This window comes from Condylostylus longicornis, unplaced genomic scaffold (genome assembly GCF_029603195.1).
Source record: "Condylostylus longicornis isolate FDR11 unplaced genomic scaffold, ASM2960319v2 ptg000077l, whole genome shotgun sequence".
Lineage (NCBI taxonomy): Eukaryota > Metazoa > Arthropoda > Insecta > Diptera > Dolichopodidae > Condylostylus > Condylostylus longicornis.
In genome coordinates this window covers 5198193-5222006 of record NW_026578045.1, presented here as the reverse complement: position 1 = coordinate 5222006, position 23814 = coordinate 5198193, and the positions used below count along the sequence as shown (strand labels likewise).

Sequence of the window (23814 nt, the reverse complement as noted above, 5' to 3'; positions counted from 1 at the left end):
AAATTTACTATGAGAATTTTAAATGTTTGTAGTATACAAACTAATGTGCTTAACAAATATGATTGATTTATTAATTTTATCACGCTCGATTAATATAATATATAAGTTATTCAAATATTGAATATTTTTTTTATAATTATGGAATAAATTGTTTTTATAATCAATTGCAGCATAAAATGCATTTAAATTTGTTATACATGTATACGATCGCATATACGATCGCATAGTTATATATTCTGACTAAAATGCTAAAATATGATTTTAATAAAGAGATAAATTAAAAGATTTTATTGAAAGATAAAAATTCATAGTATGTAACTTTAGAGTAACCATAGAATTTATCATAATAATTGAATAAATTTGCATAAACATAGGCGTTTTTTCTTTTTAATGAATTCTTTTACTGCGATCAATTGATATTTTATTGCTCTTATAAAATATCTAATATATTTTTCCACATATTTTTTTTTTTTAAATATTTAATATTTTTATTATATAAGCTTCTTAGAATATTTAAGTATTTATAATTTATACTAAAAGTTGCTTAAGAACTTCTTATTTGTTGTATTTAAATATATTTAATACGCTCCGGAAATTGACTGTAGTTACTAATCAATTATGCATTAATAAATCACGTAAAATCTTCAGAAATCATTGGCCAGCAATTTTATTTTTTAAATCTGATTGGATATTTTTTTTTAAAATGAAGGTGCAAAGAGTACATTCATAGTACGTCCAATATGGGAAAACCTTTTGAAATATAACCATTTCAAAGGCTTTTACCTAATAAAATGATAATTTTTCAAGCAATTTCATTTCAAAAAATTTTAATTTTTTATCAACTAGATAATAACATTTTCTGCTTCTATATATGTACATTATGAATTTTATATGGGAACATGCGTATTGAGGCCAAAATTCTCTGAAGAGATCTTCGTGATAGTCCCAACTGTGTCAAACGTCTCCTTGTTGATGTTCCTGGATTCTCATTTACACTGTTGACTACACGTTTTCCTCCGTTTGGACGGTACGCGGTCTTCCACGAATTTGTACGTTTCTTACTGATCCATTTTCTTCAAAATGTCTTATCAGGCGGTTTATTGTTGCTGCAGAGTGCAGATTCCGCACATTGAAATATCTCCTATATGCTCAACGAGTTAAAGTAACTGACCTGTGATTTTGATAATAAAATTCTATGATTTTTGTTCGCTGCTGCGTTGTGTACTACTCCACTATAAATTTGCCAAGCCTTGTTTACAAGATTCTGAAATAAAAAAAAAATTAATAAATAAAAAAGTTATCAAGAATTCAAAACATATCGTTCTTTTTGCGCCACCCTGTATATAGAATAATTGGAGGAAATATATCTTTTCTATGTTCCAATTTAAAGTCAAAGTAGAAGAAAAAAAAACTGTAATTCAATTACTTATTAACGCAAATCGTACAAACAATGTTGAAAAAAAAAGTAGTATAGAATGAATGGATGTCAATAGCTAAGATTGACATTGAGAGCAAAAATTGTAATAATAAAAAAAAAATCAACATTAACCGACAGTAAGTCACACAGTTTTTTTTTAAATTAAATTTTGTCTCTATTATAAATATAACAGTTGTCATTTTTAACATTTAAAAAAAAATGCGGCGTTGTATTAAAACTTCTTGTAATATTCTTCTGACTGAATGAAGAGAAAATTTAGTATACAAAACGTTATTGTGAAAAAAATGTGCCAAACTACTTGATAATCCGATCTATTTTTCAAAACTATTACATACAGACGATTACGCCTCTGTTTATATTCATTCGCGCACTTTTTGGTGAGTTCATATATCATTTTTAATTTGGGTGGAAATTAAATTTGTTATACAACATTACACTTATTCTTTCATATTTGTTTGTTAGTAGTTTGAAAGATATTCTGAAACACATACGGTATACAAAATATAATTTGTATAAATATTAATAACATAAAAATGAAGAAAAACTTGAATACATTTACGAGAGCCACAAATAAAGAGCCTTGAGTAGACGCATGTGACTTAAAAACAGGATTTCCATTCAAAACAGCATTCCGATTACAAACTGTTCCCAATATTCCGATCTGAAGTTATTAATAGAGTGTTGTATACTGTTAAATAGAACACAATCAAAAAAATTTTGTAAGAAATAAATTTACTATTATTTTTTTGTTATTTTCAATGACACTGTAAATGATAAACTTTCTTTATTCTAAAATGATAATTTCCTTTGTCCATATAAATAAATCGGATATATATATATATATTAGATGCATAAATAAAGAGGATTAAATTAGAAAAAAAAACACAGAAACAAAGAAAATCACTTTATTATTTTTAATTTATTATATATTTGTAATCAATAATATTTTATATGGATATGTAAGAAGAGTTAAAAATACAAGATTAAAATTTGCTAGAAAACGTAATACAGTCGTACAGTCGAATCCGTATATGAACTTAATAAACTTGAATAAGCAACTTGGATAAAAACAAAATTCCGTTATTTGGAAAACTGAAATTACTTTTACAATTTTTTGCACATTTTGTTCCTCGTTTACACACTCATAAGCACATATTGGTTACAAGTAAAAATTTTTTCTTCTTTAAATTTCATCTCAATTCACCATTCAAATATTTGCCTTGGCACAAATTATAAACTCAAATAAAATTATTTTCTCGAAATCTAATTTGTAAAAATTTTCTTTAAAATTTTTGTCAAACTATATTTGCTTATAACTAGAAACAAAATTTTTCGCCTGTAACTGAAAACGTTTATAAGAAAAGTCGATAATTGGATATAGTCGTATACGCTATATCAATGCGTATAAAAGAGTTTTGCTTATATATACGTGTTAGAAATAATCGCGTTCAACTGTAAAAGTAAATGAAAATCGTATAATTTTGAATGTGCTTATAGGCGGGTAGTGTATTGTTTTGTATAATTGTGTATACTCGTATATATTATAAATAACTAGATGTACATAATTCAGGAATCATTCATTATATTACATGTAAATAATAAAATTTTTACCGTTTTATATAATTGAAATCTCTTTTTTAAAAATTACTTTCTCATTTATAGGTTAATAGAATTTTTCATAAATCATATAAGCATAACGTTATACCGTAAATAATAATCATGATTACACACACATATACACATATATACATATATATATATATATATTATAATTTATAATTCATAATCATTCTTTAATACTTCGGCATTTCCATTGTACACACACACACACACATATGAACTTCATAAATCTACTTATTTACGCATTGATAGCTGATTGTATTCGATTGTAAACATTTCGTTATTGGGTCGAATATTGTGTATGACAATAAAAAAAAAAAAAACGAAACAACAAATACGAAAAATAATGAAATATTTGGGTTATTCGGAAGTTTCCAGTCCATATTTTATAATAATAAAATATAAAATATAAATGAATTATAATTTATATATTTTAAGAATATTTTGCCTATATATACATAATATGTACTCGTATATATAAAAATCTTAATAAGGAATTCATTCATGAAAATTTTGTTTTCTTCATTTTTTTTTTTTTGGTTTGTTTTTGGTAAGGCGATGTTTATTCAACTTTTCATATTATAAATAAAAAAAAAAACGATATTATGCTAATATGGGAAAGAATAAGAAATATTAAAAATTTTAATTAATTTTCTAATTTTAAAATTTTTTAAATATTTTTATAAACTCATACTATTATGGTCGTACGCAATTTTTTCATAATTTAACATACAAGCACGTAAGAAGTGGTGGAATTCGAATTTATTGATATTATTTCGTTAAGCATTTCATTACGCGGGATTGGTTCTTAGGAAATAATTTATAGAATAAAATATAATTATTCCTATTCTATTAATTAAATTTTAATTTTATTACTTATTAGATTCAGGGAAACTCTTGAAAAATTCTTATTTTACAATGATAAAATAATCAACTTTACGAAATAAATATTACAATGTAATTTATAAATATCATGACAAATGATCTTTTAATTAATTTTTAAATAAATTTTATCGGCAATATATTAAACATGTCCGCAACTTTAAACATTAAAGATATTTAATTTCTTCTCGTATGATATAACGGTAGCCTATAAAATCTTTTCTATTCTTTAAGTAATAAGGAATTTATTACTCATTTATATTAAGTCCTATGTGTAGTCAATGTTTGGATATTAACTTAAATATTAATAAAAGCCTATTAAATTTTAGACTTTATTTCTTAAAGTTATCCATTTTAAATTATCTATCATGGTACTAAAATGCGTTCTCTGTCATATTTGATTACAATTCTCATTTCCCTAACTTGTATATAAGTATGTTAAATTTGCGTCAAGTTTTCTTAAAATCTCTGTAGCTCGGAAATGAATCCGATTTGATGCTATGTTTCGAACAAAAATTTTACTAATTTTCGGCAATCTACCCAATGGTATATAAGCTCCTAACTTGTTCATGTATTACACTGTGTATGAAATTATTAATTTGACCAGAAGGAACTTTAGAGTAACCTCATATTAGAGTTTTGTTAGCATATTATGAAAATTTTTGAAAAATTTATAAACTTCAAATTTCTAATTTTATTCATATTGTTATAATTATTGTTATACATATACTATCATTATTTATACCTTCCTGTATTTCAAACAAGTTTTAATTGTTTAGTAAAATTATTATACATGCTATTAAAAATTCAGTCTCTTTTACGAATAGGCTTTTCAGTTATCGTTTACAATATTTTGTAAAATTTAATATAAATATATGAATAACAATTCTTTTCTATTCTTCATTTAAATAATATTATTCAAATTTTTATATATAGCTACTGTTATACAAAAAATTTTAATATAATTTTAAAATCTTGATTATAAAAATAGAAAGTTTTTATTTAACAAAAGGAAAATTTTTAACTAAAATTTTTGGTTAATAAAATATTTAAAATCTTAAAGCCATAGAAATTACATACTTAACTATATATAGGTTTTTCTCACGTAACAATTTTTCATACCAAATCATACCAAATCTACGATATACTATAGAGTAGAGAATATTAACAATTTTATAACAGATTTTTCTAACAATTTTTGGTTATTTACAATGTCGCTTTGTGATCTTATAACTACCTAGCTACATATATAAAAATTAATTTTCTCTATATTTTTATAAAATTTTCTACCAAAATAATAAATAAAAACAAAGCATAATAAAATGAAGAATTTCAAATTATAAAAGTGAAAAACCAATTAAGAATTTTATATTTGTACATATGTATAAGATTTTCCATAAAAATACATACATACATACATACAAGCAAGCAAGCAATCTATTTTGATTTGTTTTTTTTTTATTATTATTATTTATTCATTTTTAAAAAAAAAATTTTTTTTTAGGTCGTTCTCTTAATGGGGCATCAACATCATCTTCATCATCACAATCTTCTTCAACATCAACGTCATCATCATCATCATCAGGTCAATGCGGTGGTACACCAGCTAGATTATGTAAAACACGTTATAATACAACAGCACCAATGTATGGTGTCAGTTTGACATCTGGTCAACCAGTAACAATTGTACAAAAATTCCCAGATTTATTACAACAAGTCGTTTTTGAAGTATGCGAGTAAGTATTTTTATGATTGAATGTGCATATATGTATATACATACATATGTATTTATATTATACATATTATAGTATGGTTATACATATGTATGTATGTGTATATTACACATTTAATATGCTCATTAATGTTTATATTATATTTAATAACTCTAAGGAGAAAAACTAAAATATACTGAAAAAATAGGGTAAATATACATGGCATAGTATACATACATATACATTCACCATTTGTGTGTATTTCATTAATATAGTTTAATTAAATAAATTTTTTAACAAGAAAATTTTAATTTAAAAGTAATTTAAAAAAAAAGAAAATTTCTTTTCAAATTTTTAATCAAACAAAACCATTTTTTTTCTATCATTCTGGCCCATTCGTTGTTAAAGGGCGAATGAGACGAAATGTGACAAGATAAGGAATTGATTTGACACAATAATTATAATCACATATAACGTATGTATGTATGTTTTTGATAAATCAAGTCATTTGATATGTTTTAAAATAGATTACAGTAGAGATATGGTAATCAGTCGATTTGCATGATACTACACTCATGCTACTCTTTTAAGAAAACTTAACGAAAAACTTAAAAGTAAAATGGTTCAATCACAAAAATGACATTTTGAGATAAATGCATTTTTAAATTTTCAGAAAAAAATTCATTGTATTCAATTTTATGTTTACAGAACATTCATATTTGACACACATGTATGTATGTATAAATAGTCTTTTATCTTGTAAAATACCTTATAAATGTTTTTTACATAATCTAAAAGAAAATTCACTATTCAGAATCACGGGTTACTTCAATTTCAAAATATTCTATTAAAAGTATTGTCGATTTGCGTCAAACCGTATTTCTAAATAGTTGCATGCAATAATTTGAAAATTGATAATTTGGTGTGTTAGGCTACTTTGCTTCAAAGCGCTTTGATTTTAGAAAAAAAAATAGTATTTTTGTGACCTATAGTACCGACATGTTAAGTAGGGAACTGTATATTTAGTATGTATATGTACAGTACATATGTATGTATGTATGAAGAAATATATTCTGTACGAGTATTTGAAAATAAAAAATTAAGAAAATCTTAAAAAAAAAATTAAGAAGTCCGGTGTGCTAACAATTTTTCGAGACTTAATGACTATAGGTTATCTGAGGAAGCATCAATTTAAAAAGTTCTCCCTTTGGAAATGAAACATAAATATTTCGATATATCTTCTTATATTATTCTTTGTAGAATATATATTCATGCATAGTAACATTATGATATACAACAATGTATATGTATATGGGCAAAAAAAAAAAACAAAAATCATTCATCTTATAATTCATCATTCTTGCTTCTTTGTTTTTTTTTTGTTTTTGAAAAATCGAAACTGAATATTAAATTTGACCTACATTCTTTAGAAATTTAATACGTCATCACAATGTAGATACATATTATGAATGTATCTACATAAATTTTCACGAAAGATTTATTATACATACGGATTTTATTTTCATATGGTATTAAATATACATACATAGATACATATATGTATGGATATGCATTTATATTATATTAACCCTTATATAGGGAAGCCTCCTTATTATACATATGCTATAATAATGCCCTGTAGCTATAACAAAATGACATACATATAGGTTGTGTTCATCAAATATAATACCCTTTTTAATATTAAAATTTCCAATGTACTTAATACATATAAAATTATGTAAATGGAAGTGGTTAGCAAGGCCAGTATACACTCAATATAGTAAGTGCTCTAACATGCCTTTGTATTTTATTTTAAAATATAAAGTCTATGTCATACACATTGTAAGTACCATAATATTTTTAAGTCTAAAAATATAAAATTTTTCTTATCTAACAATAATATATATTAATAATACATAATATATAAATATTATTTATTATTAATTATAAATTAATTTCATGTTAATATTGTTTTTTTTTTTATTTTTTGCAAAATTTATCATTTTAGGTCATCAGAATGTGATGTTGTAAGAGGAGAATGTACACAAACATATGTACCGTATTTATTTTTGGTTATACCATTGGGACCAGTCACATTAACTGGACAAGGTAATTAAATATCATGAAAGGCTCTTATATGAACTAATTTATTGTAAATGATGTCACAATAAATTAAAATGTATATATCCATTTTATATTTTTTTAAATTTGACTTTTTAAAAGAACAAAATATTAAGAAATAGGGCTTTTTCGATAATTCAGTTCTGTACTGAAAGATCTAACTTAGGTTTGTAAAAACTTTTTACGTATACTTACAAACTTCTACAATCTGAATGACATATATTTGCATGTCTGAAATGTCTAAAATTTTTTTTAACAAGCTTTTATTTTGTTGTTGGCAAATTGTCAATTTTATAAAAATAAAAAAAGAAAGATGTCTGAAGAACAAAAAAAATTTCTAAGGAAATATGTTACAGATCAGATAATTGATCTACTTAATGAAAAAATTGAAAAAAGTAATATACGTTTTTATCTGAAAAATAAAAGAAGACGAAAGCATTTGTTACTAACATACATTAAAAAAAACGAAAAGAACCTTGTACCTAAGGTACCCAATTACTTAGAAACAATCAATTTGATGCCGGATACCATATTTTTTGAACATTTCAGGATGGAGCGCGATTGTTTTGTAGTAGTTTGTTTCATCATCAAGTCTGGCTTGTATCAACATTTTTATTTTACATTTATCCCAAAATTTTTAATTTTCTAGCTCTCTATGAAAGAAAAACATAAATTATTAAATGTACAAAACAAAAATTGCATAAATTTACCCATTAATTCTTCAATATCCGACATTTTTCTATTTTACTAATTTTCACTTTTATTGCAGTATTAAAAAAAAATCTTTAAAATTGCCTAAGAACTTAAAGCTCAATCGTATTTTCGAACGAGCTTTTTTTGCACGAGAACATTATCGAACATGCTTACAGATTTTGCAGATTCGATTTATCGAACGTGCTTTACATTCAGAACTAAGTTAGAACTGAATTATCGAAAAAGCCCATAATTAAAATCTCATTAGACTCTATATTTTACGTTCATATTATTTTGTTATGTCTAAAAGCAAGGTTTCTTGAGGGTTCTGGAACTGTTGTCTAATTCCCTTGCGCATACCTCCAGTTTTATACTTAGAACGGGGATATTATAGGCGGTAGCGTCGGAAGGCACAATGAATCTTGAGCCCTAATTGGTTCCCTTGGAATATATCAATCTACCAATCTATGTCCAAAAGTATAAAATCAAATAAACAAAAATTTTTAATAATGCACATTTTCACATACACATGTAATTTGTTCCGTAAATAACTATCTTTACATTACATAATTATATTTTTTACGAATACGCCTTACATACGTGTATATTTTCTGTTATCTTATAAAAATATATTTAAATAAATTGGTTAGATTAACAAACTAAGATATTATAGTTATTATTTAAAAAGTAAAATTAGCAAAAATTTTGTTATCATTATCAATAAATTTTGATTTTAAAATGAATAAGAAAAAAAAACAACATTCCTTCTCTATTTTTCATTATAAAAATACAAAATATTTATTTTAAATTTGAAATTTATAAAGAAAAAAACACCTGAATAAATATTTAATTATTGTATATATTTACCTATAGACAGATTAAAAATTTTGTTAGAATAATGTTGATAAAGAAAGTCTTGATTCGTTATGTTGATGGGTAAAGCGTAGGCCTAATGACAATAACCAACTGTACAAAAGGACGTAGGTTATGATTCAAATATTTTTCATAATTTGGATGTACATATATGTATATAATCTTATAGTTTAATATATCATAAATTGCAACTGAAATTGGTCATAATAATTTTAAAATCATCGATTTTAGTTATTCAATTGGAAATTTTAATTTTTAAAAATTTTACCAATTACATATAAAAATTTTCATAAAATATTTTTTAAAATTTCATTTACACAAAACAAATATTAATTATTAATTTAAAATATGTATTAAATTTTTATATTTTAAGATTACGTTCTTGTTGAAAGCGGATGTGTTTGTAAACCAAAATATTCTACGGGTGCACTTCAGGAACCAAACATTATTCCTTAGTTTATAGTTTAATTTCAATTTTTTTTTTTATAATTACTTTATTTTATATTATTATTTATAATTTCAATTATTTATATACATTATATTAATAACATAAATATAAAATCAAAAAAAAAAAATTTTTTTTTTTTAGTTTAATTTAATTCAAAATAAAATGAAAAAAAAATATAACAATAATATGTATTTAATTTAAAATACTATTATATCATAAATTTAATAAAATTTATTTAAATTTTAAATAAATAGAAAAAAGAAGAAAATTAAAAATGAATGTCACAATATTTAAAATAAATATTAAATAAATATAAATTTTAATGATCATTAATATTTTGATTCCAGTGCATGTCCAATAAATAAAAATGAAAAAGTTTTAATTGCAAAATTATGCATTAAAAAGTTTTTTTTTTTGAAATTGAAAATGTAAAAATTACATAAAAATTATTATACAACAAATATCTCTAATTAAAAAAAATTAAATGTAAAATAATTTAAATTTATATTAAATAAATTTTGTTTTTTTTTTTATTTTCTAGTAATTTTTAGTACATTTTACATTTTATATTAGTAAATTAAGTTTATAAAACAATATCAAACAATATTAAAAAAATTATTTTTTTTTTTAATTCTAATGGCAAACAAAAAAATAATATAATCTTTTATTTTTAAATTTATGGTAAAAAAATTAATACACGCACAATTTATTTCATTTTTATAATTATTAATAATTCATTATTATAATTTTTAATGATTTTTTCATATTAAATTTAAAATCTTATTTAGCATTTTTTTTACTCTTAACCAATAAATATTTCATGAAATTTCATATATTCTATTTATTAATGTACTGTAAATTAATGAAGCCCCAAAATTATATTTAATTTTGCAATATAATTTATAATCAGTTCTATAAAAATGTTCAAATATAAATTATAATTTCAATATTATATAAATTTTTAATAATAAATTTTATTGAAATTAATTTGCAATTATATGTTTTATTTAAATTTCATGTAATTAAATAAATGCAATATTTAAAACTATTTATATTTTTGATATTGTTTTATTTATATCAATTTTGTTTTTAATTAAAAAAGGCATATTAAATCATAAATAGAAAAAGTATACATATTTTTATTATAATAAATAATTAAAGAAATACTCTATTAATATTAAAATTAAATCAATTTAATAATATACAAAATTTTAATAATTATAAAATATGAATAAAAGGTTAAATTTAAAGTAATAAAAAAAAATATATAATATTAATAAATTTAAGTAATTTTAAAATGTTTAAGTAATTTAATGAATTTTTTTTTTTTCTTTTTAATTTGTTTTTTTTTTTTTTTTTTATTTATTATTTATATTGTATTATAGATAATATAATGTTTCAATATAATTATATTATTATGTTTAAAATTTAAGGTTAATAAAAATAAATTCTTATAAAAATTTAATAAAAAAATAAATATGGACCCTGTAAAAATTTTATTGGTTTTTTTTTATTTTTATCATTTTATCATTTTTTTTCATTTAGTTCAAAATGTTTTATGTGAAATATTGGTGATAATTTGTAGTAAATCAATTTAAAAATATATTAAATTTGTTTGAAATTAAAATTATCATGCTGCTTAATTAATATTGACTGGTTAATTCATAAATTAGATCCTAGTATGAAGACACGTTAAACATAATAAACTGAATTTTAAATTACAATTCATCAGTATCTAGATTGTTTATTAATTATAATTATAATCACCTTTAATTTAAAAAAAAAAACATCAAATTGATATATAATTTTTGTTCTACTTGTTTCGTGTTCTTTTGACAATAGTAATAAATTATCAAAAGTATTAAAGAGAAAATAATCAATCATGATTCTACTGAATCCAACAATCTTACATGTGGAAAAGCCATACTTATGATAAAAAATTTTGAAAATTTTAAAACTTTTAGGTTTAAGTATAACAATTTCAGGATTTTGAATCGAATTTTATGCAAAAATTCGCTTCAAAATTTTGCAGCTAAGATTCAAAAATTTTAAATCTTAGCTGCAAGAAAATCTTCGAATAAATGTAACATGTTAATAAAATCTCATGTCGAGCTGACGAAATTATGCAGTTATAAATAAATAGTATTCCTTTCCTCTGACATTATTGCAAAAGCTAGTTGAATTAGTTAGATTTTCATCAAAATATATTGACGCTTTTCGAAAATTCAAATATCCATTTCCAACTAACATTTCAACCATTTTGATATTAAGGACTTGACTTTTTTGAATATTACGAATAGATCGATTGATACTCTATAACGTCTTTGTCTAAAATAAAACAAGCAATTTTTATCATGAAACAAGAAACTTATTACTCTAAAAATATAACCATTTTTCTGCATATATTCAGGCACAGTTTTTTTTTGGATTACTTCTATTATAGTTCTATTTCTCACCTTCAAGCTAGCAATGGCATTTTGTACCCCCAATCTCTTATTTTTTAAGTACTTTTATTGATAAAAAAAGGAAAACTTTGTCAAACACTTTTTTGTTTATCCTGAAAATTTTCGTTCGACTGAAAAGGTAAAAAAAAGTTTAATATATATGTATGTATATTAAAAAAAAAATGTATGTACATATTTAAATTATAATAAATTATTAATTAAAACATAATTAAATTTTTTTTTTTATTAATTTTTTATTTTTTCTTTTATGTTTATTATTTAAAATCTTCATTTCTTTTTTTTGTTGTTGTTGTTGTTTATGCTGGAAAAATTTCTTATTTTATTAAATTTCTAAAATTTGCAAATTTAATTTATTTTAGATTTTATATTATTATTTTTTTTTTATTTTATTATTTTTCTCTTTCATCTTTACTGTATAATTTCTTTTCCTAATACATTTTCATACTATTAATAAGAAATGTTCAAATGTTTTTTTTTTCTATTTTTCATTCAAATTTTAATATTTTGAATTTATTTTTTTTAATAATTTTTATTACAAAATGCGAAAGAAAAATTGATGAGTACTAATTAAAAAAAAAAATTTTTTATTTATTAAGACAGAGTTTTGTTAAAAGTTACAATTAATTTATTATTTTCAAAATATTTGTTTTCAAAAATAAAATAATTTCAAAAGATAAATGTTTTTAATATTTAATTTCGGTTATAAAATATTAAATAAAAACTTGCTTTCTTGTAATATGCAATAAAAAACAAGCATACATAACAATATTTCAATATTTAATTGTTTTATTTTAAACTGAAATGAAAAATTTCAAGACATTCAAAAATTAAAAAAACATTCTTTAAAATAAAATTAGTATTACATAAATTTGTAAATTTTTCTGCTCAAAAGAAAATTGTATGAAATTTGATTTTAAATTTTAAAATCATTTGAAAAAAAAAATTAAAATTTAATTGCAATAATGAGGAAAATAATGAAACACCAACTAAAAAATTTAAAATTCAAAATTTAAATTTTCATGTTTTTAATAAAAACTGGTTTTTTAAAATGTTTGTTAATTTAAAATTATTTCAAGTATGTATTCTTATTTACAAGATATATTTATTAAAAACTTTTCAAACATTTTTTTTTATTAAAAATCAAAAAAGCAACAATTTAGTGCATTGACTTGAAAAAATATTCTTTTTTTTTTTTATTGTAAACATACATAAAAAAAGAATTCAAATATGCCTTTAAGTAGATAAAATATTTACTGTAAAAAGAATAATTTACTTTACAATTATATTTATTATAAGGTTGCTTTCGAAAAGTTAAGAATATTAAAATTCGCAATTATTAAGTAATTGTAAAAGTTATGTACATAAAAGTTATTCAAGAGCCATATTCCACCAACTACTCTTACTTTTTGAGGCAACAAAAACTTTGCAAATTTTTAGTTTAATTAAAAATAAAGTAGAAAATGGTTGGTGTAATAGGGCGCTCATATTGTAATTTTATAGAAATTTAAATCTTTTTCGAATGAAATGATTTTATAAATAATTTAATATGAAATTTTTTAAATAGTATTATATAAGAAATAAATATTAATAAAATATTACATATTTTGTGTATTCATACAAAATTGTATTCAAATAAAATACAAAAAAAGCAAATTTTTCAATATTATATATCCATAAAATTTCCACAATATTCATACTTTATTTGAAAAATGCATGCTTTCAAATATTTTGATAAATTATTTTTCTTTTCATATTATAAAATGTATTAATAAAATCTTGGATAGCTTATTGATTATTTAAAAAAAAAATTTTTCTAAAAGTTATCGAATTTGGAAACAAAAACAGTACTCATCTCCTATATCAAAATCAAAAAAAAAAAAAAAAAACACGCTATTCCAGATTTTTTTTTATTTATTGTTTTTATTATATTATTAAAATCTAGTGAATCAGGAAAGGTGTAAGGGAGGGCTAGGTAGAATGTGGAAAAAAAAAAATAGAACTTAAACTCAAATTTTACATTATTAAAACAAATTAATTGTTAATTTACAAAAATTTTTTGCTTTTTTTTTTAATTTTTTAATGATTTTTTTTTTTATGTTCAAAACTCTGCATTCATTGAAAATCTAATTATATATTACTATGTTCTAAAGTTCTTATTGTAATAAAAATTGAATTTTTCTTTTATTCTTTATAATATTTTAAATGAATACAATAATATATTAATATGTATATAATCATATATATATATATATACATGTAATTTATATTATAATATATTATATACCTATATATATATATTTTTTTTTCTTTTTAATAATTATAAATTTTTTTTTTCAAGAAATGATAAATAAGTAATATGTTGTTATTTGCTTTTTTTCTTGCAATTTCTTTTTTTTTTTAAATAAATTTTATGATGGCAATTTATAATAGTGTTTTTAAAAATTTATTTTGTTTCTTTTTTCTGGAAAAGACGAAAATGTATACTTTTAAATCTGGTTTAATACAATCAAATTTTTAAATATTTTTATAATAAATTTGAAAAATATTTTTTTTATTTTCGTTTAATTTGTTATACCTTGTAATTTTTTTTTCTTTTTTTAAGCTTGAAATTTGCAATTTACATTTTTTGATTCTTTTTTTTTCTACTTTACTAATTTTTAATACATTTTTTAACAACATATAACTTCTTAAATCTTAGTTAAAAGATTAATTCTTATTTATTCATTTATTTTCATCTTTTAATTTTTGTTTTTTTTTTTAATTTGAAAAATAAAAATATTATAATAGTAATAATATGTTTATTTGTTGTGTTACTAAAATATAAATTTTCTTTTATATTCAATCGGATACGCTAGCTTGTCGTTTCATTGATTTAAGTGCTCTTTCACGTAATTGTTTTTCTAAATCATCATTAGGTAAAGTAGATGTACTACGTTTAGTTGGTATGGATTTTTCGTCATCATTAACGTTATCATCACTATCAGAACTATCAGAGCTATTATTATTGGCTCTCTTATTCTTCTTTTTATGTTTCTTATGTTTTTTATGTTTTTTTCCATGTTTTTTGTGTTTTTTATGTTTTTTCTTCTTTTCAATTTCAGAATCAGAAGAGCTATCGCTGTCAGAAACTTTTCGAGATTTTTTCTCCTTTTTACGTTTTTTCTTTGGAGCATCCGAATCGCTACTATCAGAAGTTTTCTTTACTCGTTTACGATTATCTTTTGTAGCATTTGTTTTAACTTTTGCAGGAATAATTTCATCTTTAAGTTGTTCTGATTTATTTTCCAATTTCTTTTTCTCTGTAAGTTTTTCGATAGAACGAGAACGTGCAGGTACAGCAGGAGCACTTGATTGATTTTGTTTTTTTTCTATAGTTTTTTCTGAGCTTGTTGATATAGCAGCTTTGTCATTAGACTTGGTTTTTTTCAATTCAGACACTGCATTTGCTGCTTCACGATTTTCCGTTGACAATTTTCTTTTAAATTCAGCAACAGCTGCACGTCTCTTTTCCTCTAATTCTTCTCGTTTTGATTTTTCTTTTATATGTCCTTTATCTTTGTCAATTTTTCCGTCCTCCTCGTTTGTTATCGATTTTGTTTGCGATTTATTTCTTGATGAATTTTTATCAATTTTACTCCGTTTTTTTGATTTTTCATCATTATCACTTTCAGATTCAGAATCAGATGAATCGTCAGAAGAGCTACTTGATTCTTGTTTCTTCTTACTGGTACTAGCATTTGCGGTTGTATGTTGAAGCGCTGTGGCGGATGTTGAATGTGAATTAGAATTAGATGCGTTCTGTGGCTGTGAATTAATTGCTGTTTTTTCTTTATTTTGCTGAGCTAGTTTTGCGGCTAATAATTTCTTTTCTCTTTCTAATTGCTCACGTTCGTGAGGTTTTAAGAATGGTGATGGAGTTCTAGAAAGACTTGATGATCCAGAAGATTCGTCATCGTCCTCGGACGACTCTTCAGACTCAGATGAACTTGAATAACTTCGCTGCCTCTCGGTTTGCTTTTCTTTACTTACTGACTTTTTACGGTTCCTATTAGTGGACACATCAATTTTTCCAGTTGTAGTTTTGGAACGCTCTGTTGAAGACTTTTGCAAAGGACTTGCTTTCTTTGTTAAACTAGGTTTTCTGACAGGACTTCGTTTTCGACTTGAGCTTCTTCCTTTATTTACAAATTCAACTGAGCTATTTCGTCTATCTCTTTCTCGTGGACTTCTTTTACTTTCAGAAGAACTATCCCAATTTTCACTATCGTCACGCATACCTCTAGCTGGTCTTGCTTGTTGAGGTTTTTGATCCCATCGATCGGACGTTCTTTGATTAGTATTTCTAGTTGGCGAGCTTTGTCTTCGTGAGGAAGAAGGTGAAGAACGTCTTTCTCTAGAGGACATACGTCTTTCCCTTGATAGTTTACGCGGTGGAGGAGATTCTTGCCTTCGCGCTGGAGAAATTTTTCTGTTTGGGGAACGTCTATCTCTTATTGGAGACACACGTCTGTCAAATGGTGAAGATCCCCTCCTTCTTGGAGGAGATCGACGATCAAATGGAGAAGAACGTCTTCTTTGTGGTGAAAATCTCCTCCATTCTCTTGGACTTGGACTACGTCTGCGATTGAAAAACGTACCACGATTTCCTCGGAAATTTCCACTTTGCATATTTCGCGATTGTCCACCGCGAGCCGGAGACCGTCGTCGGTTCACCCTAAAATAATTTCATCATTAAAAAAAAGTTATGGCAAAGGAAACTATAAATTTAAACTAATTGAATGTAAATTACCACCTAGGTGATCTTGACCTTCTTCTTGGCGATCTAGACCTTGATCTAGCTCTTGGAGATCTCGATCTTTGTCTTGGAGTTCTTGATCTGTTTCTTCTTCCACTTCTTTTAGGACTCCTTTCTCTAGACGAAAAACGTCCTCCTTGATTTCTTTTATTTTCTGGTCGCCGAGATTCTACACGTTCTGGAGAATCACTATCTGAAGTGTCCTTATTCGTTCTGTAGTGGCGTTTATTTTGAACACTATCAGTTTTCTTTTGAATTTCAAAATCCTTATTACTGTGTCGTGATCTTGATCTACTACTCCTTGATGTTCTTGATCGTGATCTTTTATTGTTTGACAAAGGTTTCTTTTTATCTGCAGATTTAGATCGTGATCTGGACAAAGAAGAGCTTGATGACCTGGTTCGCCTTGATCTTTTCCTATCAAGAAATATGTTAAATGTATTTTAAAAATTGCATATATTATTTTACTATTTAAATAAAAATTATTTGTACAAAACTTTTTTTACCTAGATCTAGAACGACTCCTGCCCTTTTTATTTGGAGACCTAGACCTGCTGCGACTGCTTGAGCTCCTAGATCTTCTTTCCTTGCTCCCTCCAGCAAGATTTAATAATTTTTCTTGAACTTTAGATAGCTTTTTGGGCTCTATAGCTGCTGCAGCCGCTATGGCTATAGACGTGTCAGAAATGGTTCCATTTGGACCACCATTAAGATCAGGAACTAGAGTGGGCGATTTTTTCCTTTCTGGACTAGCATCATATTTTTGTTTAGAATTATAATCTTGAGATTTTGACCTAGACCTTCGCCTTTCGTTGCGATTTCTTGATCTTGACCTTTCTTTTCGTCTTGGGGATCGCCTGTTAGAAGTTTTTCGATCTCTTGATCTAGTTCGACTACGTTTAGATCTACTACGCTTTCGCCTATCGCGTCTGGGAGATCTTGACCTAGAACGCTTTCTATCTCTTGATGAGCGTTTTCTTGGCGATGAACGCCGTGCTGGTGATTTCTTAGTTTCTTTATGTCTATTTGGTGACTTCGTTCGACTTTCCTTATCTTTCCCATTATCTGACTCATTCAACCTTAATGTCAAAGTATTTGTGTTTTCTTTTTCTCTGGATTTGGATCTAGTCTTCACTTCCACTCCTAAATTATTTTCATCTTTTGAATCACCTAAAGTTTCTTTATTTTCTTCAGACTTCTCTTGAACATTGGGAAAAGTTTCGTTATTAAACGAATCATTCAATTCACTATGACGCTTATCATTAGTTTCTTTATCTTTAATACGGTCTTGCGATCGTGCTCTCTCTTTATCTTTATCCCTTTCTCTTAGACGATCCCTGTCCCTACTGCGATCCCTACTTCTATCTCTTTCTCTATCTCTACTACGTACTCTATCCCTACTTCTATCCCGATCACGATCTCTGCTCCTATCTCGGTCACGATCCCTTTCACGATCTCTGCTTCTGTCTCTGTCTCTATCTTCATCTTTTCGCAATAGTTCCTCTTTTTTTTGATTGATGAACTCTGGTGGTATTCCAGTTTCTGATTCTTGAGCTGCTAATAATAAAGCCCATAGCTCGTTCATAAATTCTCTTGCATTACGTCCATTCAAAAATCCAGTCATATTAATTTGCATTTTTTTAGGACAAGGAAATTTTTCTTCTTCAAGTTGGTTATAAACAAATTCTACTACAACATCATCTTCAATATGTAAAAAATCTGTGATTTTCTTACTAATCCACGGTCGTAACACGTCCAGTTTGACTTTGGACATATCAACTCTTTTATTCAAGCTGTCACCGAATTTCATTTGCTTCATTAATTTTTTTTCCTTATCGCTAAATCGAGTATCCTGTGCTTGTGTTGTACCCTAAAGTTCATGTGAGGAAAAAAAAAAGTAAAAAAAAAAAAGAAAAAAGCTCAATTATATCTACGAATATCTAAAATATATATTCGTGTAATTAATACCGGTGTACTTAAAGTATACAGTTAAATTGTGTTTTTATTTTGGTGCAAGTGGATTGAAACGCGACACTATCATGTAGGTTTAGAGAAAAGAGTTTTCGCCAGTTAGTGCAAATTGATTATTCAAACTGTGACAATAAAATTTAAAATAAAATTATTGTCATTTGTGAAAAAGTTATTAATTTTTTCTATATATATTGCTAAAATATTTCTTTAGATTTTAAAATCCTTTGACACGTATTAGTGAAATGTTATTTTTCACAACGAATTGTTTGACTAACATTTTGTTTAGTATTAATAAATAAAGCATGTCGTGAAAATTTATAACATATCTATGTATGTATGTATGTATGTAGGTGTTCGAATTACCCTGACAATTTCAATACATATTGTTAAATCCACCTGCGTTTTAAATATTCATCTTATTTTTCCCAATATTTTCTTTCATATGCATATATTTTATTTATATTATTGAAAAAATTATGAGTATGAGATTTTCAATTTATTGAAACATCATAGGTAAAATAAAATTTTTCCTGATCACAATTTAACTTGTAATAAACTGAACACGCCGGGACCGGCTTGGACATAAAATTTTTTTTTTAACTTACCGTGAACATCATTACAAGTTTTTTTTTTCTTATTTGCTTAAATGATTTTTAATCACTGAAATACTATTAAATGAAAAAGAAATAACAAACGGATATATACTTTCTAAATTACGAAGAATATTTCCAGCAAACGAAAATGTCCACCCCGATTATTAAAAGAATGGTGCTTATGAAATATTATACTAATTCGTTGAGCTAAAGCTCAAAATCTTATTAAAAGCATAAAATTCAATTTGTTTTACATATTTTTTTTAAAATATACGTTTTTAAATCAATTCAATTCTTTTGTAAAATTCTTTAAATGAGTTTTCTAAAATACTTTTTCAGCTCCAATTGAACGTAATGGCGGCGCGTCCACTGATAATTTGACATATGTTTGACGCTTTTAAAACAGTTAGACTTTTTATTCTTCTAATTTCAGACGCTTTGTAATCTATCTAGCGGAAAAATTTAAAACAAATTCCATATTTAAATATATTTACAAATTTTTTTAATAAAAATTACTTTATTCTCAATATATTTACTGTCAAATTTTTCAAAAGTGAAAATAAAATTATTTCGACTATAATTTTTATAGAAAATCATTAAATTTTGACATAAAATCTAAGCTCTATCTTACAATTTCGTCGCATATGTAAAGAGGCATAAGACTTTATCATAAATTAAATCTTAAAATTTTTCATTTTTAACTAGCAAGGATATCTAATTTCAAAGCAAGTTATCCTAGTTTCCTTGCCATTTGAGCTCATATTAAGTAAAATTTTAGTTTGTATAGAAACTTAGAATTAACTTGCTTATGTAACCGTTTGATTAATGATTGAAGTTTGCAAAGCATTTTGGAAATCCAACGTAAAAATTTTTTGCAAAAAAATGGCAGCCTGTTTTTAAAATGGAAATGCGTCGATGTATCCACAAATGTCAATAAATGTCATTTTAATATATTTAATTTCCGGTTGTTTTCCTTTCTTTTTTTATCTCAAAATGGTAAGTACGTAGTTGGATAGTTAGAGATCAATAAATTTTCAATCATCACAATTAAAATGTGATTTTTCTTGAATAAAAGTATTTTTATAATTTTCATCACGTTTCATTAAACATATTATTGAAGTTATAAAATTATTTTTAATCAACGATATTTGTAAACATGTTGAAATAAAGTGTGTGGAAATTTCCTGATATAAAAAAGGGTTTAATTTAATTTTAGGCAAGAGGTCCAAAAAAACATTTGAAGCGTCTACACGCACCAAAAGCATGGATGTTGGATAAATTGGGTGGTGTTTTCGCGCCACGACCATCAACTGGTCCACATAAATTAAGAGAATCATTACCATTGATGATCTTCTTGAGAAATCGTTTAAAGTATGCTTTAACCGGTGCGGAAGTTACAAAAATAGTAATGCAGCGATTGATTAGAGTTGATGGAAAAGTTCGTACAGACCCAACTTACCCTGCCGGTTTTATGGATGTAATTGCAATTGCAAAAACTGGTGAAAATTTCCGTTTAATTTATGACGTTAAGGGTCGTTTCACCACCCATTTGATTTCAAATGAAGAAGCTAAAGTAAGTAACATGTTAATAAATTATAGTAAACAATACCTAAAATATGTTGTATTATTTGTAGTACAAATTGTGCAAAGTACGTAAAGTACAACTTGGACAAAAAGGAATTCCGTTTATTATTACACACGACGGGCGCACAATTCGTTATCCTGATCCATTAATTAAGGCCAACGACACGATCCAATTGGACTTAGTTAGCAACAAAATAGTTGACTTCATTAAATTTGATTCAGGTTAGTTGATTAGAGTAAAAAAAAAATTGATTACATGTAAGAGACTAGACAAAAAAAATCGGAACGAGATTCACATAAATTTGTTAATTGTCGGTATAATTTATTAATGAAATATGCAGGATTCAAATTTGAAAAATTTGAAATTTATTTAAAAGTTATGGGTTAAATAAGTTTCAGAAACTCAAAAGTAATTGTTTATTGTATTTCATCAGCTGGTTACTGAATTAAAAACATTTATATGCAGTTAAATTGCAAGGTGCTAACTGAAATGTGTTCAGAATCGGTCAAGATATCTTTACAAATACATATTTGATTTAAATTTGTTAAATCGTTTTTGGAATAATATTTCATACTACTTGAAGCTTTGGTTATAAAGAAAATGTAAATGGCTTATCGAAGATCACAACAACGGTATTTAGTTATGTGGTTCAAACTAAGCCAAGATTAAAACTTAATTGTCGACGGTCATTGCTTATTCTTTTACTTTGAATTAGCAGTAACATTTACGTTCAATTAACAAATACCTACATATTTATGTTATATTAGTATACATATTTATTTAGTTTTTATTTAAAAAAAAATTAGTGACAATTTCTCCTTAAAGTTTTGCTTATCCACAAACAGAAATAGGCTTATCGAAGATCACAACAACGGTATTTAGTTATGTGGTTCAAACTGAGCCAAAATTAAAGCTTGATTGTCGACGGTCATTGCTTATTCTTTTACATTGAATTAGCAGTAACATTAACGTTCAATTAACAAAAACATAATTTATGTATATTGTACGTTATTAGTATAAAATTTTATTTACTTTTAATTTAAAAAAATAATGAAAATTTCAACAAATAAGATGTGCGCTCTTAAAATCAATAAAATTTTATTATTATTTTAGGAAATCTTTGCATGATCACTGGCGGTAGAAATTTAGGTCGTGTTGGTACTGTTGTCAACCGTGAAAGACATCCAGGTTCATTTGATATTGTTCACATTAAGGACACTCAAGGTCATGTATTTGCAACAAGATTATCAAATGTATTTATTATTGGTAAGGGTAATAAACCTTACATCTCATTACCTAGAGGAAAAGGTATAAAATTGAGTATTGCTGAAGAACGTGACAAACGAGTTATGTTAAAACATTCTGCTAATCAAAGATATTAAGCGAATAAACAAAACAAGGAAAATTTAATAGAATTGTGTTTTTTTTTTAAGTTTTTAATTCTAATTTTTCTGCAATTTATTTATATAAGTAGAGCTTAATGGTTTGTAAACTGTAATCAAACAATGTCGTTATTTTTTCATTTACTGTACAAATGACACATTTTTAAGATTCAAGTTTAATTTTTATATTTCGTTTTTTAAAAAAAAAAAAAACAATACATATACAGATTTTGATGTACATAAGACTTTCTAGTTAAAGTAGAATGAATTCAAAGTCCGGCGAGTAATCCTGTCCTAATGTGATCTTGGATGCGATCTCCTTTAGGTCTGTTATTCATTATTTTATTATGTGTAGGAGTTATAGCTAAGAGCAATAACCCAAAAGTTAAGAACTAGTAAAGAAAAATTAATTTAATCACTTACTTTGTTATGTATGTATGTTATTTATTATCTAAATTGTACTTACAAATGTTAGACGCATTTGTAAAATTTTCCCAAAAACAAGTTGTTCTTAAAAATGATTTTGATTAACTGATGAATTATAAAAAAAAAGTTCAATATTTATAAGGAATGAAAATTGAATAAGGTACGAATGTTTTAATTGGAAAAATTTACTTAGAGATTTTTTTATAAATTTAAATCAAATTTATATAAATACATATTTGCATTGTTATGTACATATTTACATACATTTCTTAAATTCTACGATTTTGCAATCTGTTTAAATAATAAAGGATCTACATCTAAACATACCTAGTTACTCTTTTGAAATTCATATAATGTATTTAATATTTATACTGCATAGCTAAGATAAATTTTTCTGGAATTCATGTTATTATAATTAAAAAATTAATTTTAAATTTAAAATTGATTTGTTTTGATATTTAATGAAGATATACAATGGTGGTTTCAACGAACGTCATCTTTTAAAGAATTTCCTTGTAGGAAAGGGGCAAAAACAAAATGGAACAGACTTAATAAATAAAATATTTGAAAGAAACTTTTTTCACATTTTAACACTTATTCTGTTTGTATGTTGTTTGAAATCAACATTACATCTATAGATTAGGGAATTTCATAGATACACTCCAGCATTTTAAATATTTCTTATTAAATATTGTAATAATTTGAGATTTGTCTGCATTATTTAGAACATATGTATTGCCAATTCTTAAATGGGAATTTGTTTAATTTCAATAAAAATACAATAAATACTTGGGTTGAAAATAAAATGAA

At 24.6% G+C, this 23814-nt stretch overlaps 3 protein-coding genes across 4 annotated transcripts in view; 2 read left to right on the top strand and 1 right to left on the bottom strand.

Moving 5' to 3' along the window:
- LOC129612754 (uncharacterized) overlaps positions 1–9886 on the top strand; it is a 34327-nt gene extending 24441 nt beyond the window's left edge. The window contains exons 4-6 of the mRNA XM_055526514.1: positions 5445–5676; positions 7661–7761; positions 9713–9886. Coding sequence (XP_055382489.1) covers positions 5445–5676; positions 7661–7761; positions 9713–9795 — 416 coding nt within the window. The 3' untranslated portion in view covers positions 9796–9886. The remainder of the gene's footprint in view (positions 1–5444; positions 5677–7660; positions 7762–9712) is intronic.
- Positions 9887–14989: 5103 nt separating this feature from the next.
- On the bottom strand, positions 14990–19970 carry LOC129612843 (serine/arginine repetitive matrix protein 1). Of its 2 annotated transcripts, none has more exons than XM_055526627.1 (4): positions 19624–19970; positions 17554–18917; positions 17042–17464; positions 14990–16966 (listed from the first exon to the last, which is right to left on the bottom strand). In XM_055526627.1, exons 1-4 carry the CDS (start codon positions 19633–19635, stop codon positions 15091–15093), a joined length of 3675 nt encoding a protein of 1224 aa, XP_055382602.1. In that variant the 5' UTR covers positions 19636–19970; the 3' UTR covers positions 14990–15090. The 2 variants fall into 2 exon arrangements, with proteins under 2 accessions (XP_055382602.1, XP_055382603.1); XM_055526628.1 differs by having other exon boundaries at positions 17045–17464.
- Positions 19971–20802: 832 nt separating this feature from the next.
- On the top strand, positions 20803–22611 carry LOC129612806 (40S ribosomal protein S4). Its single transcript, XM_055526583.1, has 3 exons — positions 20803–21184; positions 21246–21417; positions 22310–22611. Exons 1-3 carry the CDS (start codon positions 20879–20881, stop codon positions 22576–22578), a joined length of 747 nt encoding a protein of 248 aa, XP_055382558.1. The 5' UTR covers positions 20803–20878; the 3' UTR covers positions 22579–22611.
- Positions 22612–23814: the final 1203 nt, after the last annotated feature.

Bases quoted from the DNA above. Each gene is read 5' to 3' on its own strand.
- LOC129612843 (XM_055526627.1), bottom strand. The intron at 17,465-17,553 runs GTAAAAAAAGTT...ATTTCTTGATAG, and splicing joins AGGAGTCGTTCTAGATCTAG to GAAAAGATCAAGGCGAACCA. The intron at 16,967-17,041 runs GTAATTTACATT...AAATTATTTTAG, and splicing joins AGGTCAAGATCACCTAGGTG to GGTGAACCGACGACGGTCTC.
- LOC129612806 (XM_055526583.1), top strand. From the start codon at position 20,879: ATGTTGGATAAATTGGGTGGTGTTTTCGCGCCACGACCATCAACTGGT. The intron at 21,185-21,245 runs GTAAGTAACATG...TATTATTTGTAG, and splicing joins TTTCAAATGAAGAAGCTAAA to TACAAATTGTGCAAAGTACG. The intron at 21,418-22,309 runs GTTAGTTGATTA...TTATTATTTTAG, and splicing joins CTTCATTAAATTTGATTCAG to GAAATCTTTGCATGATCACT.